General features: G+C 42.3%; 1 protein-coding gene across 32 annotated transcripts in view; it reads right to left on the bottom strand.

The window, feature by feature from the left end:
* The window catches only part of LOC138826163 (sorbin and SH3 domain-containing protein 1), a 238,335-nt gene that overhangs the window by 83,220 nt on the left and 142,178 nt on the right, over window positions 1-12,937 (bottom strand). For 18 of the 32 annotated variants that reach the window (XM_070021276.1, XM_070021271.1, XM_070021283.1 and 15 more), the window contains 2 exons: window positions 12,720-12,832; window positions 2,696-2,840 (listed from right to left, as the gene is read on the bottom strand). In XM_070021276.1, the coding sequence (XP_069877377.1) occupies window positions 2,696-2,840; window positions 12,720-12,832 (258 nt within the window). Of the gene's footprint in view, window positions 1-2,695; window positions 2,841-6,299; window positions 6,666-7,274; window positions 7,998-12,719; window positions 12,833-12,937 lie in introns of all 32 variants that reach the window. The other 14 variants (XM_070021265.1, XM_070021285.1, XM_070021294.1 and 11 more) reach the window with 3 other exon arrangements.

Here is a 12,937-nt window from a genome sequence, read left to right on the forward strand (position 1 = left end):
AATTAGCAACACAAGGTGACCCCCAGACTGTTTCACATGTCCACAGATAACATGTGAGGATGTTTAAACACTTCTTCTCCAGTGTGGTCCACAGCCAGCAGCAGCAACATACCCACAGGAGCTTCCTAAAAATGCAAATTTTTGCTCACCTCCCAAGAGCTCCTGAATTTGAACCCTGCAAAGTCAATACAATTCAAAGGATCCAATGTACAGTAGACCTCGAAACCCTGAGAAAGAGCACCAGGGGCCTCTTTCAGTCCTCAGAGTTTCCTGATTCAAATCCTCTTGCCCAGACTGATGGTAGGAGATGTCCTAACATAATGGTACAAAACCCTAGGAAAGAAGGGAAGGGGCTGGACACTTGTGGCTCACACCTGCAATTCTAGCTACCCAGGAGGCTAAGATCTGAGGATCATGGTTTGAAGAATAAAGTCCATGAGACACTTATCTCCACTTAACCAACAATAAGTTGGAAGTGGAGCTGTGGTTCAAATGGTAGAGCACTAGCCTTAATCCAAAAAGCTCAGGGACAGTGCTCAGGTTCTAAATTCAAGCCCTAGGAAAAGCACGCACACACACGCGCGCTCACACACGCACGCGTGTGCACGCACACACACACACACACACACACACACACAAAAGACACAAAAGGGGAAAAGGAGACTTGTTCACAATCATCAGTGCTGACACATAAGTTCAGTTCCTCCCCCAAGCAAGTCTATTTCTCATAGAAAGAGGCTGGCTTGGAGAGACAGTTATTGTCATTCTGTGCCCTGGGACAAAAAAAAAGGAAAAATTTTAAGATGCCTAAACTAAAATTTCAGAAATGGAGTAAAGTTACTATTCCCTCAGAAAACTTTGCAGGGGTTAAGTAATTGTTCTGCCAGGCTGGGCAAATTCCAAAGCAGTGCCAAAATGCTTGTCCTAAAACCTATTTATGATTTTAAATAGCCAGGCTCCTCCGTTCTTCTCTACTCCCCCTGCCCTACCTACAGGTGAACCCATGGTTTTACTCTTAATGGGAAGCTACAATTTAATGCCAACATCCTTTACTGGAATGATGTGTCTCTAGGGCTACCCAATTCTGATTTTTAAACACAAAAACAGAACTTGGCCAAAAGAAAAAGACAAGAACTAAAGGCAATTGGGTAAATAAGAGTTCATTTATTCAAGGAAGAAGCAAAGAGGAACTGTAGGCATTCCTGTGTCCAAAAATGTCTCACTAGGTGTCATCACAGGGACTTGGCAGAAGCAACTGACATTACATTTGGCATTTCCCAAAACCAAGTTGCCTTTGGAATAAACTCCATTTTTTAAAAAATTGCCTTTCCTTTTGCTTCTGACTAGATTTTTTTAAGTCATAAAGAAGCTCAGAGGGAAGCAAAATTTCACTTTGTCCTGCATTAAAAGCACTCTCTAGGCAAGGAGAGTTACTGGCAGTAAGGGGATAGTAGAGCTAGAAGGAAAATGAGCTCCTACAAGGGCCTGGAACCCTTTGTTTCTTTTAAAGAACACAGATTCATGGGTGAGAATTAATAATGGGAACAACATAGCATGCAGAATAAATAATAAATAAATATATCAACAATCTGCTAAAGCAACTATTTACAGTTTGAATAGGAATATTTTAAGTGAGAGAAAATGTTTTATGCATCTTCAGGTTAGATGCTGGAAACTGAAAAATCTAATTTGTATGAAAAATAATTAAAAATAGACTTTAGTTCCATTCCCATCCAAGTTAATGTAGAGAGGAAGAGACCAGGATGAGGAGGAAATTATGAAGTAGGTGAAAAGGGAGTCAAGAACAGAAGACTTGGAACCAAGCTTTGAGCTCTGAACACAGTAAGTAAGCCTCCATTGTTCTGTGAATTTATACTGAAAAGTCCTGTTTATAATGGGGGGCAGCCTAAAAACTGTCATGCTGCAAAGGGCAAGTTTATTCCTCAATGGAATTCCAAAAAGGAAAACTTGGGATGTAGATCTACCGTCTGTACTCTTAAAGCATATATAATTACCACTTCAAAGCTCTTGTGTTTTACTAACTCCCAACTCCCCATTTAGAACTGCATCAGAACCAACCAGAGCAGTCAGAGAAAGTTTAGAAACAACACATGAAAACCCTACACAGAATCCTACATCTGGGTCTCGTGGAGCAGCCACAGCCACAGGATCCTCTGGATAGTAACTGCCCTAAGAGAAGGGCAGTGAGTCATTAGGAGAAAACCCAATCATCTATTTTAGTTAGAAAAAAACCATGTTTTATATTTTAGAGATTTTTTTTCCTCCCCAATATGTTTCCTTTTTAGATTTAGTACTCAAAATTATGTTTTCTAGGAATTTATCATGTTGAAGAACTAAATTATTTATGACATTACTTTAAAAAGGTCTATCTAGACTTTCCAAACAAAGCCTCATTTGAAATCACAGAACCAAAAATTTAAGAGACACAGATGTGTTTTGGTGATATCATCTGAAGAACCATGAACACCAGTCCAAGGTATGGTTCATATGATTACAGTTGCCCAGCTTACCTACTCAGACATTCGACATAATTCCAAATTGAAATGTAGGAGGGAGTAAACTGGAGCAGGTGGCCCAAGACAGGGCCATTTCTTGAGATGACAAAATTCTTGTCCCAGCTATCACATAATGGCTATTGTGCATTGGAAATGGGACTAGAAGAGGGCTCCCTTACCTCTATTGTGCTGTAACAACACAATGGTGGGGTTGACAATAGTGGTGGAAGGGTAGGCAGATGATGGCTTGCTGGTTGGTGGAAAGGCTTGGGAATCAGTTCCAATGGGGGGAGAAGAAACTTCATTTAATAGAGGACTGGAAGCCTAAAAAAGAAACAAACATAAATAACTATAAAATATAAGAAATCTACAGTTAATAGTTTTTTTAAGATTAGAAATGAACCTTAATTATAAAAGGAAATGTAATCAGTAAGACATAACATCATTAATTCCAGTTTAAAGTTTAATCTGGAATGCTTAGTCTCTTTGTTGTTATTAGTAAGGGGAACAAGAGGGAAGGTGAATGTTGCTGAAAGTCTCAGCAACATCATTCAATATTTTCATCTGGTAAGAGTGATGGGTCAATCCGGTTACTGAAAAAGCAAATTCCAATCCAAGTAGAATAACATGCAAAACTCATGCAATTCCAAATGCAATCTAAGAACAAGAGCTGCTTAAGTGGGAAAAATCAGGGAAGTTTAGTATACTGTGTAGAAAACTGGGAGATGTGAGGACACAAAATAATCATAAGAACAAGGAAGAGTTAAGTGACAGTTCTTTAGAAGGCTACTCTTAGCATCAGAATCTCCAAGCAATTATACTAGCATTTGTTTCTGAGCTATCAATATAATTATATGATTCCATCATGCTGTTACCTTTTTTTTTCATTCTAATGCTAGAGTAACAAAGATCTCTGAAGTAAGGACTTGAAAGGATCCTAACTCTAAAAACCTGCAATCTCTACCAGATGTGCTAACGAAATTATCATTACTATTTTAATCTGCATGATCAGGATAATGCCAGTTTCAAAAGAACAAAGCAAAGCCTGACAACAGTCACTTAATGGAATAAGGATATCCAAACAATGTCTTCCATTCTATCTATATACTTTATAAAGCTCTTATTATAGAAGTTACAAACCTTAAAGCCAAGATGATTTTCTTAAAGGCTTAAACAAAATTTTTATAGCTAGTCTTGAAGCAATTATTAGACTGTGTGCATATGTGCAGGACAAGGACCAAGACTCCCCCTTCTTTCTGCCACCACCCAGAACACTGCCCTGCAGATAGCAAGCGCCAGTAAATGCCAGGTGAAGGACAGGAGTTATCTACCAGTAAGGGTATGTTTTGACTTAATCTTTGTGATAAGGCAACATACTCATCAGAAGAGAGAAGGTGTGTTGCTTGTAGCACCTGGAACAGCTCCTGACACACAGTAGGAACTTTACTAACACTGTCTTGGCCAATCTCCCTGCCCTCTGGAAGCTTCCTCTATAGTCACTACTGTCAGTTACAAACAGCAGCTCAGTTTCACAGTGCACAGTGCATCATTTCAGCTCCTCCATTTGAACTGAAAATTTCCTAATTTATCTCTGCTCCAATTTAATGAGAAATGTCAAATTTAAAAAGCCTCTACAGCGTACTCAAGAAACACAAAATAACAGGCATACAGCTCTTTAGAGCAGAAATGCCTGATGTGATGTCTGGGTAAATTATGTGAACATTAAGCATTTTACAAATTTTACTTGTGTCTTACTTCTGGAAAAGTAGAAAAACTGCTATTGACTAAAATGAACTGGATGAATTCATATGACTCTACTCCTCTCTGATGTTCTCAAATAGCTGCAGGTGGAGCAGGTATCAGCTCATGGCCCAGAAACCATGCTCAAAGGCACTCAGAGAAGTTCCTTCTTCATCTCTTACTGTTACCTGAGCCCAAAGAGTAGATGTTATCGGGCCCACTTCCAGGAAGGCTGCACTAGAGAAAATTGAGGAGACTGTCCCTATTAATCTGTCCCAAAACAAATTCAAACTATACAAATGCTATATTTTAGAATATACAATAGAACATCTTACAATGGCACCTGAGTGCATTACAAATAAGATTCGCTCTACCTGCTGCTCTTGAAAAATATATTGTGTGTCTAAGGGAAGATATCTGTGTGCCCCAAGCGAGTGGCTTCTAATTTCCCTAGAAGTTCAGCTGGGGATAGAGGGTATATCAGCCCAAAGCAGGGCTGTTATAAAGCTCAAAAGTAGGAGATCCAAATTCTTGGATCATATTGGGATTTGTCCATATTTAGAAATGTAGTGCTGCATCTAGAGGTTTGAGACAAGGTCTAGCCCAGGATATAATAGTTCCTAGCTTTAGTGTGTCTGATGCCTCCTTATAATTTCTCTAATAAGGCAAAGAATGATGCCTCCTTATAATTTCTCTAATAAGGCAAAGAAGTTTCCTTTCCTGTTTTCTACATGGTTGGCTTCAGCTTAACAAGCTACATGAATGATGCTTTGTAGGCAAACCTCTTCACACAAAAGGATGTCTGTGAATGCTTAGTTTCATCAGCCAAATGCATGACTCAACAGCTCTCTGTATATCAAAATTGGTCTGTGGACCACTGGGGTGGCTGAAGCCAAATGAGAGTCCAGGCCCCTCCCTAGACCCAATCAGAAACTCTAGTAATATAAACTAACTTCTATGACTCTCAGATGAAACAGTATACATTAACCCTGAGAACTGATACACTACTTAAAAAAATCATTTCAGAGCAGGGGCTCATTTGTCAAGGTACCTAGATACTTTGGTACCTAGGACAACACTTAGAATGTAGACTTGATGATTAACTCACCTGGTTAATTAGCCAGATGATGTTGTTGTTTGAGTGACTATGGTTCCTCATTTATTAGGGCATGTCCTTAGCTACATAGCTAACATTTACCAAGCACCTTCTCTGTGTCCATCACTCTCACTGAACTCCACAGCATTGTGAGTATCCCCATACTTTAGCTCCTATGGAGGTTCTTTTTTAAATCCCAAGACCCCTGAGGAAAAAGGAGACTCACATACTTGGGCTAAGTGTGAAGCCAGCTATGTTCATCCATCCTCAACCTCCAGGAGGAGACCTGAGAGTGGTATCAAGACCTTTCCACTGCCCATGATTACCATTGCACTTGTTTGCCATAAAGGCTCCAGGCTTCCTTTTCAGGGTCCTAGCAACTACCTGTCTTTTTAGAAAGTCCTAATGTTTGCAAAAGGCTCTGTTCAATTAAATGTCATATTTTCAAATCCCACTCAACTACTACTTCTGTTATAAAAAGATATTTCTTATTTCTGGAATCAACCGCACAGGGAATCCTTTCCTCCCCCAGAACCCCTCTGCTCTTTAGGACATTGCTCTGTAGCACCACATCTGTCATTAGCTTTCCATAGGACCCTTTGCCTTCATCCTCTCAATATTGCACCTTCCTGGTCTATGAAGAACAAGACTAAGCAAAGAAAAGGCCACAGCTAATTTCTCAGAGGGAAGACCAAGCTCTTCCAGGAAACCGTGCATTCCCAAGAGGACAGAGAAGAAGAGGCACCAGAGAGCAGCCACAGGTGACCCACAGGACACACACGGGAGGCATGCACTCGAGGGGCAGCAAAATCAGGTCTAGTCATCACACAAGCACAGCAGCAGCCAACACTTCCTCAGGACTTAGTACTTCAGTGAGAAAGGGAGGTTTTGCTGCTGGGAGCAGCCATTCAGGAAAGCTATGGGGGAGGGAAGTCCAGCAAGCTTACGGTACTTGAGACAGCTCCCGTGAGGTCAGGCTCCAAGGCTCTGTGGAGGTCCTCCGGTATGGGAGGGACCAGCGGAGGTGGTGGTGAGGATGGTGGTGTCTGGCTAATGGGGGGAGGGGAGCCACAAGCACTGGCTGGCTGGCTGTGGTGGGACCGCCTCTGCAGATGAGGGGGAATGAAATCATCTATAGTCGGGAAGGTCAGAGGTGAGGTGGCAGGGGTGGTCGCCGGGCTAGTGTGATCGCAGCCAAGTGGCCCCAGGGATGCTGGAGGTCTGGCAGTGCCTTCTTGCCCTCTATCAGTGTTAACCAGGTAGAGAGGGACAACTATTACCTCAGGCTGGGCTGGACTGGAGGAAGTGGCATCCTGCAGGAGATAAGGGGGTCATTACGTAAAGGGGTATGGTGGGGAGGAAGGAATTCCATATTTAAACACTTGAGATTGGTCATGCAATTATGTACTCTGTGAAATATTTAATCGGTGCCCTTTCCTCAGAGTACATGAGACAGTCAGTGCTGGCCAGCTGGCCTCCTGACACTCCATGACACAGAGGGAGCGCCATCCAAGTTTACTTTCCATCCATCTATTTTTGAATCCTTTTAACACTTTATGAGAGAAAGAGAGAGAACAACAGAGCAGGCAGGCAGGCAAGCTTTGTTGAACCCCACAAAACTGTTGTACAGGGCCTGAAAGCTTGGGAGTAAACGCAATTTCTTTGGCACCTTGTCACAAAATAGAAACAGTGTTATTTCACCATATGATTAGTCTACAAAAACTCCACGCTCCGGCATACTTACGTATTTACAGAAAAGAGAGAGGTCTGTGCTGAGGATGTTTAGAGAGAACTAGGAATTCAAGCTGCAGCGGTATTAATGAGGATAGAGAAGGTGGGACGGCCCAGAGAACAAATGAACTGCTCTCATGAGTTTGGAAAGAGACAGCATAGCAGACACACAAATATTCCTCATTTCTTGCCTTGGCTGGATAACACGGCTGCAAAAGGTAAAGTTCTTTGCTCTTCTGGTTTTCGGGATCAGAGGTAACCTGGGGGCCTAGTACAGGTGGTCTCACTGCATCTGGGAATGAAGCCCAAGGCCCCAGGGAAAGACTCTCACCACGGTTACAGGCATCTTTACGGATGTGGGTGTCACAGAATAGCTTGGGAGAGTCAGGAGGAGGAGCAGGGGGCAGTTTTTCTGTGCTGGCTGTGGCTGTGTGAGGGATAAGGCTGGGAGCTGGTGCTCGAGTGCCTGCAGCCTCAGAGGGAGTGTCTTTGGCTGAATCACGTGCAACACACGAGTTTTCCAATGCTGCTCGGCAAATGTTATTGGATACACAAGGTACATATAAGCTGCTGATCTTTTTATTCCTGATGGCCTCATGACGTGGGTTAGAGCTCTTACTATAAACTAACCTAGTGGCTACATAGTGTTGCTGGTGTTGGGATGAAGCACTGGGGACCATGGAACCCAAAAGCAAGGGATCAGGACACACTGAATCTTTGGGAGGCAACCTAGTTGCCGGTGGGACAGAGATGGACTGGGGGTGTGAATGGTTCTGCTGGCAAGGGGTGCTAGGTGGGACATAAGGCTTTGGTGAGCTCATATAGAGGGAGTCCTTGGAGGTATTGTGGAAAGTGGGGGGCTGCCATGCAAAGCGGTCCTCTTGAGGGAGGGCAGGATGTGGGGGAGACAGAACCTTTAGTATTTTTCAAGACATAATATGAAATGGGGGGGCAAGGAAGAAAGGAAGAGGAGGGGAAATGGAAAGAAGGGTGGACATTAGAAACAATAGCATAATGTGACATGAAGACACAACAACTTTTGACACATTTTTAAGCAAATCCCCATGGCATCCACAGTTCTCTGGGCAAAGCAAAGGACTGACTCATACTCACCTGCAGAGGCTGGCCTGGCTCTCATCCCAGGAGGGCTGAGCCCATCCTAGAACAAACCTAGTCAACTCTGGCATCAGTCCTTGGTTGGCTGCCTCTTTATAGACCCCCTTGATTTAAGGAGGATACCCAAGGAGCAAATGCCAGTAAAGAGAAACCCAGAACTCCCCTTCCTTCTCCAACTCCCACCTCAAGATTTTTCCAAAGCTTAGAAAGTTTAAATCTATTAGATTCTTTTGAGTATCTTTCACTCTTTTTCTTTGGGAGAAAGAAAATTAAAACAGGACAAAACAAAACCACCCATTTTTTGTGTTCACAGGACAGATGTCTCCATTAAGATTCAACCCTCAGCTCCATAAACCTAACAAATTAACGCTCACTAAGAGGAAGACGCTAAAGGCTTAAAGTCCATATGTGTTCTTTCTCAGAAGAAACAATCTGATAGAATTATTTGAAAGAAAGGGCTGTGGGTGTAGTGCAGCAGTAGTGTTTAACCCCTAGTACCACATAAAAGGAAGGGGAGGAGAAAATAAAGGAAACAGGATATTAAAATGTAGGAAAAGAAAGAAACACTAAAAAGGGTAAACAGGTAAGAGATTTAAACAACATTTCATGACTCTGGATTGGATTAGAATATCAACCCAGAAACTGTAAAATAACCTATCTTTAAACTTAGTTTTCAAAAGGGCAGATGCAGTGGCTCACACCTGCCTATATTCTCAGCTACTCAAGAGGCTCAGCATTCAAGCCAGCCCAGACAAAAAGTTACCAAGCCCCTATATCAACCAATAGCTAGGTATGATGCACACCTGTCATTCTACCTATGTGGGTAACATAAATAGGAGGATCATAGTCCAAGCCCCCGCCCCCAACTTGATAACCAATCCCCCAAATAACAAAAGCAATGAATGGCTTCAAGTGGTAGAATGCCTGCCTAATTAATGCAAAGCCTGTCCAACCCCAATGCCATAAAAAAATAAAATAAAATACAATGAAAGTTTTCACAAATAACCTGGGAGAAAAAAGCAGCTATTTGAATTTTCAACTAACAGATGTCTGAATTATATCCTATCCACAGTACACACCTGATGATTAGTGGGATATAGAACCAGCCAAAACCACAAAAATGAAGAGTCCCTCTCTGGTATATAGCAAGAGCAAAAAGTTACTTGGCTCACTGAACTTGGACCAGAGGTTGCACATGTTCATAGACTACATGATGCTGTCCAGAAGCAAAATGCTTGGAACTAGCATAAACCAAGGGACTGTCAAGTAAACTGATATTGGCTTAATAAGTGAGCAAAACACCATTTTAATTTGGGCTTAGATTGACTTTTACTTTGAGCTCCAAAGTCTTGCAACTGAGCTCTTCTTACTAAGTATAAACTCATTTTCAATGAGTTTTTAACTTAATTCAGCCATGGCCATACATGGGAGCAGGACTGTATTACACCAGACATGAGCTCTTCCAGGGTTATGACTCTGCAGAGAGGACACTTCTGGAGTATCCACAATGCACTTAGAGCCAAAGGATTTTCTGTCTCATGGCTTCTTATAAACCAAAAGAAAGAGGACAGAACTTGACACAAAAGAGCTACTAGCAGTTTTACTGTAAATATTTTAGTAACCACAAAGACAGTTTGTATTACTGACTAGTGCCTACTAATAAAATTTCATTTTTCTTTTTGTAAGGTACGTCAGTGAATTAAAAAAATGATGCCTCTTGAAAACTTTTGTGTCTACAGTTTACATAGGTCTAGAAACTACCACTCTTCTCTGCCACTGGGGTCCACCATGCTGATGACAATGCCAGACAGGGAAACCTTGGTTCCAAGTTCCTAGGGAAGGGATGGCAGCATGTCCAGGCTGGCAGGATACAAGATTCCATTTGGCCAGTGGGTCTTCTGGGCCTTAATTCACACCTTATTAAGAAATGTTCAGACCACAGAGGTGTGATAGCTTTCTGCAGCTGAAACTAAGCCAAGGCTCTGCCCACTCCAGCCCAGCCCACTTTGGTCAATGTGTACTTAGAGCACTATGAAACCAAGAAGTTTGGCTATGTGGTGGTTCAAGTGGTAGTGTGCCTGCCTAGTAAGCACAGAGCCCTGAGTTCTAACCTCAATACCATTGGAAAAAAATTTAACCAAGCATCAGTGACTCCTGCTGATAATCCCAGCTACTTGGGAGGCTGAGATCAGGAAGATTATGATTCTAGGCCAGCCTGGACAGAAAAATCCATGAGACTCTAACTCTGCAGAAAAAGCTAGATATGATAGTGGGTGCTTACTATCACTCTATCCACAACAAAAGCCTAAAATAGGCAGATTACAGGACAGGTACACACCTGAATAGCAAGTGAGACCTTATATCAAAAATAATTATCATAGGGCTGGGAAGGTGGCTCAGTGGTAGAGCACTTGCCTTGCATGCCTGAGATCCTGGGTTCGATTCCTCAGCACCACATAAGCAAAAAGAAAAAAGCCAGAAGTGGAGCTGTGGCTCAAGTGGTAGAGCGCTAACCTTGAGCTGAAGAGCTGAGGGACAGCGCCCAGGCCCAGAGTTCAGGCCCTACAACCGGACCCCCCCCGCAAAAAAAATAATCATCATAAAAAAGTGCTGGAGGTATGGCTCTGTGGTAAATACCTGGTTAACAAATGTGAGGCCTGGAGTTCAAATCCTAGTAACCACACACACACAAAAAAACATCCTCATGTTTATATTCAGAGAACAAATCTAAGAGATAGTACATGATCTAACAGTTCTTGAAATTCAGAAGGCCAATTTTACACTGATACACAGAATAAAATCTTTTCATAGCAGGCATTTACTATACTAGCAGCAAGAAGGCGAGTGACCGGTGAGAGAATATGTAGTTGATAGAGATCTCATGGGATACTCACGATATTATACAGCTCATTCATGTAAATACCTTGAGGGCAATGTTAACACAGTGATCTGAACATAGTGCACAGAAAAAACAAGTTAAGGAAAATTTCTTTACTTCCCAAGCTTGCATTTTTTTTGTACATGCTACCAAGTAAGTACTCTACCACTGAGCCAAATCCTCAACCCTTCACATGTGTTTAAAATGATCTCTTGAAAAGAGATATTTACAAAGCCATACGAACTCTCCAGTTACCCTTTGAGCTAAGACCTGAGTGGTGGAAGACAACGGCTTTAAATTAATCAGTAGTGTTTTCTAATCTGGGCAGATCTGACTGTACTCATTCTTTAGACTGCTGAGAAGGAAGCATGTCTGCCACAAGTAGCACATTTATATCAATGGAAAAGTCTCAGAGCAGGAACTAGAAAGCCATTTTCCAGACCTCCCAAGTCCCTGTGTCTACAGAGGACTTCAGGAGGCCAGGCACATTCACAGATAGTGGGTATACTCAGGAGGAAAGCCACAGCAGAAGGCAGAAAGGCTCAGCTGTGCTGCTCAGAGCAAAAGGCAGGCAAGCGACCAACAACAGGCCTGGGAATTCAAAAGTCTACAGAGAAGGAAGATGTCAATCTTATTCCAGGAGCCCCTTCAGAAGGAGGCACAGGAAGGGGACAACACTGGGAATGTATTTCTGCAACAACTTTTTTTTTTGGTTAGTCATGGGGCTTGAACTCTGGGCCTGGGCACTGTCCCTCAAGGCTAGCACTCTACCACTTGAGCCACAGCACCACTTCTGGTTTTCTTGTGGTTTATTGGAGATAAGAGTCTCATGGAGTTTCTTGCCTGGGCTGGCTCTGAACTGTGATCCTCAGATCTTAGCCTCCTGAGTAGCTAGGATTACATATAGGCTTGAGCCACCAAGAACCCGGCTTACAACAACTTTTGAGTAGTTCCACTTCCTTTAAAAGAAGCCAGGGAAGTGCTCCTCTATGTAAAAACATTCCTCATAGATTACCTTTCATCAACATGGCAAAGAATCAGTAGGGAAAGAAAGGAAGAAGATGAGGGTAGGGAGGGGCACCTAAAAAAGACCTAAGCAAAATGCTCCCAACTGCAAGTTGGGAAGAGCTGGATTAGGAAAGCTAGATTAGGAAAGTGCCTTCTGTCTACAGGCTCTAGGGCTGCTGGATTTAGGGCCTGGCCACAGCTACCTGATCTTAATCCATGAGAATATAGTTGCTAGAATTCTTACTGTCCCAGCTCCAGTTAAAATTAGCAGAATAAACACGAGATACTCTTCTGAATATTATACTCTATAGAGTTTAAAAATTAAAAAGCCTGAAACTTTTTCCTACTTATTCAAGGTTAAATGAACTCCCTTCAGAATATTTCTACATATATGTCAAACCTACAAAATACTAGGCCTATTTTCAATTACCTAACATAGATAGACTTCACCCAAACTTCTGTTTCTAATGACCCCCAACTCTTCCTTCTAAGTCTAGCCCTTGCAGAACGTTTCCAGAGTTAGCCAAAAGGCTTGAGAATTATCCTATAAGCCAGATGAGCAAGGAGGAAGTCACAAGTTTATGATACAAGGTACCACCCTCAGCTTTCACCCCGCCCATAGGCACACACCTACCTTGGGCTTGTCAGCAGAAAGGCTAGGATGCACACTTCTGTAGCCCTTGGCAGCAAGTGAAGAGGGTTGGGCATTCCCATTGGCATCAGCATTGGAAGAAAGTCTCCACTCATCTGTGATGAAAAATAAATAAATAAATACCTTATTAACTCAGAGGGAACAGTCTTCAACTTCATTGTAATTCAGGGGACCCTAGTGAAAAGTCAGTACAGCAAGAA

This window comes from Dipodomys merriami, unplaced genomic scaffold, assembly GCF_024711535.1.
Source record: "Dipodomys merriami isolate MVZ:Mamm:240054 unplaced genomic scaffold, mDipMer1.0.p SCAF_14, whole genome shotgun sequence".
Lineage (NCBI taxonomy): Eukaryota > Metazoa > Chordata > Mammalia > Rodentia > Heteromyidae > Dipodomys > Dipodomys merriami.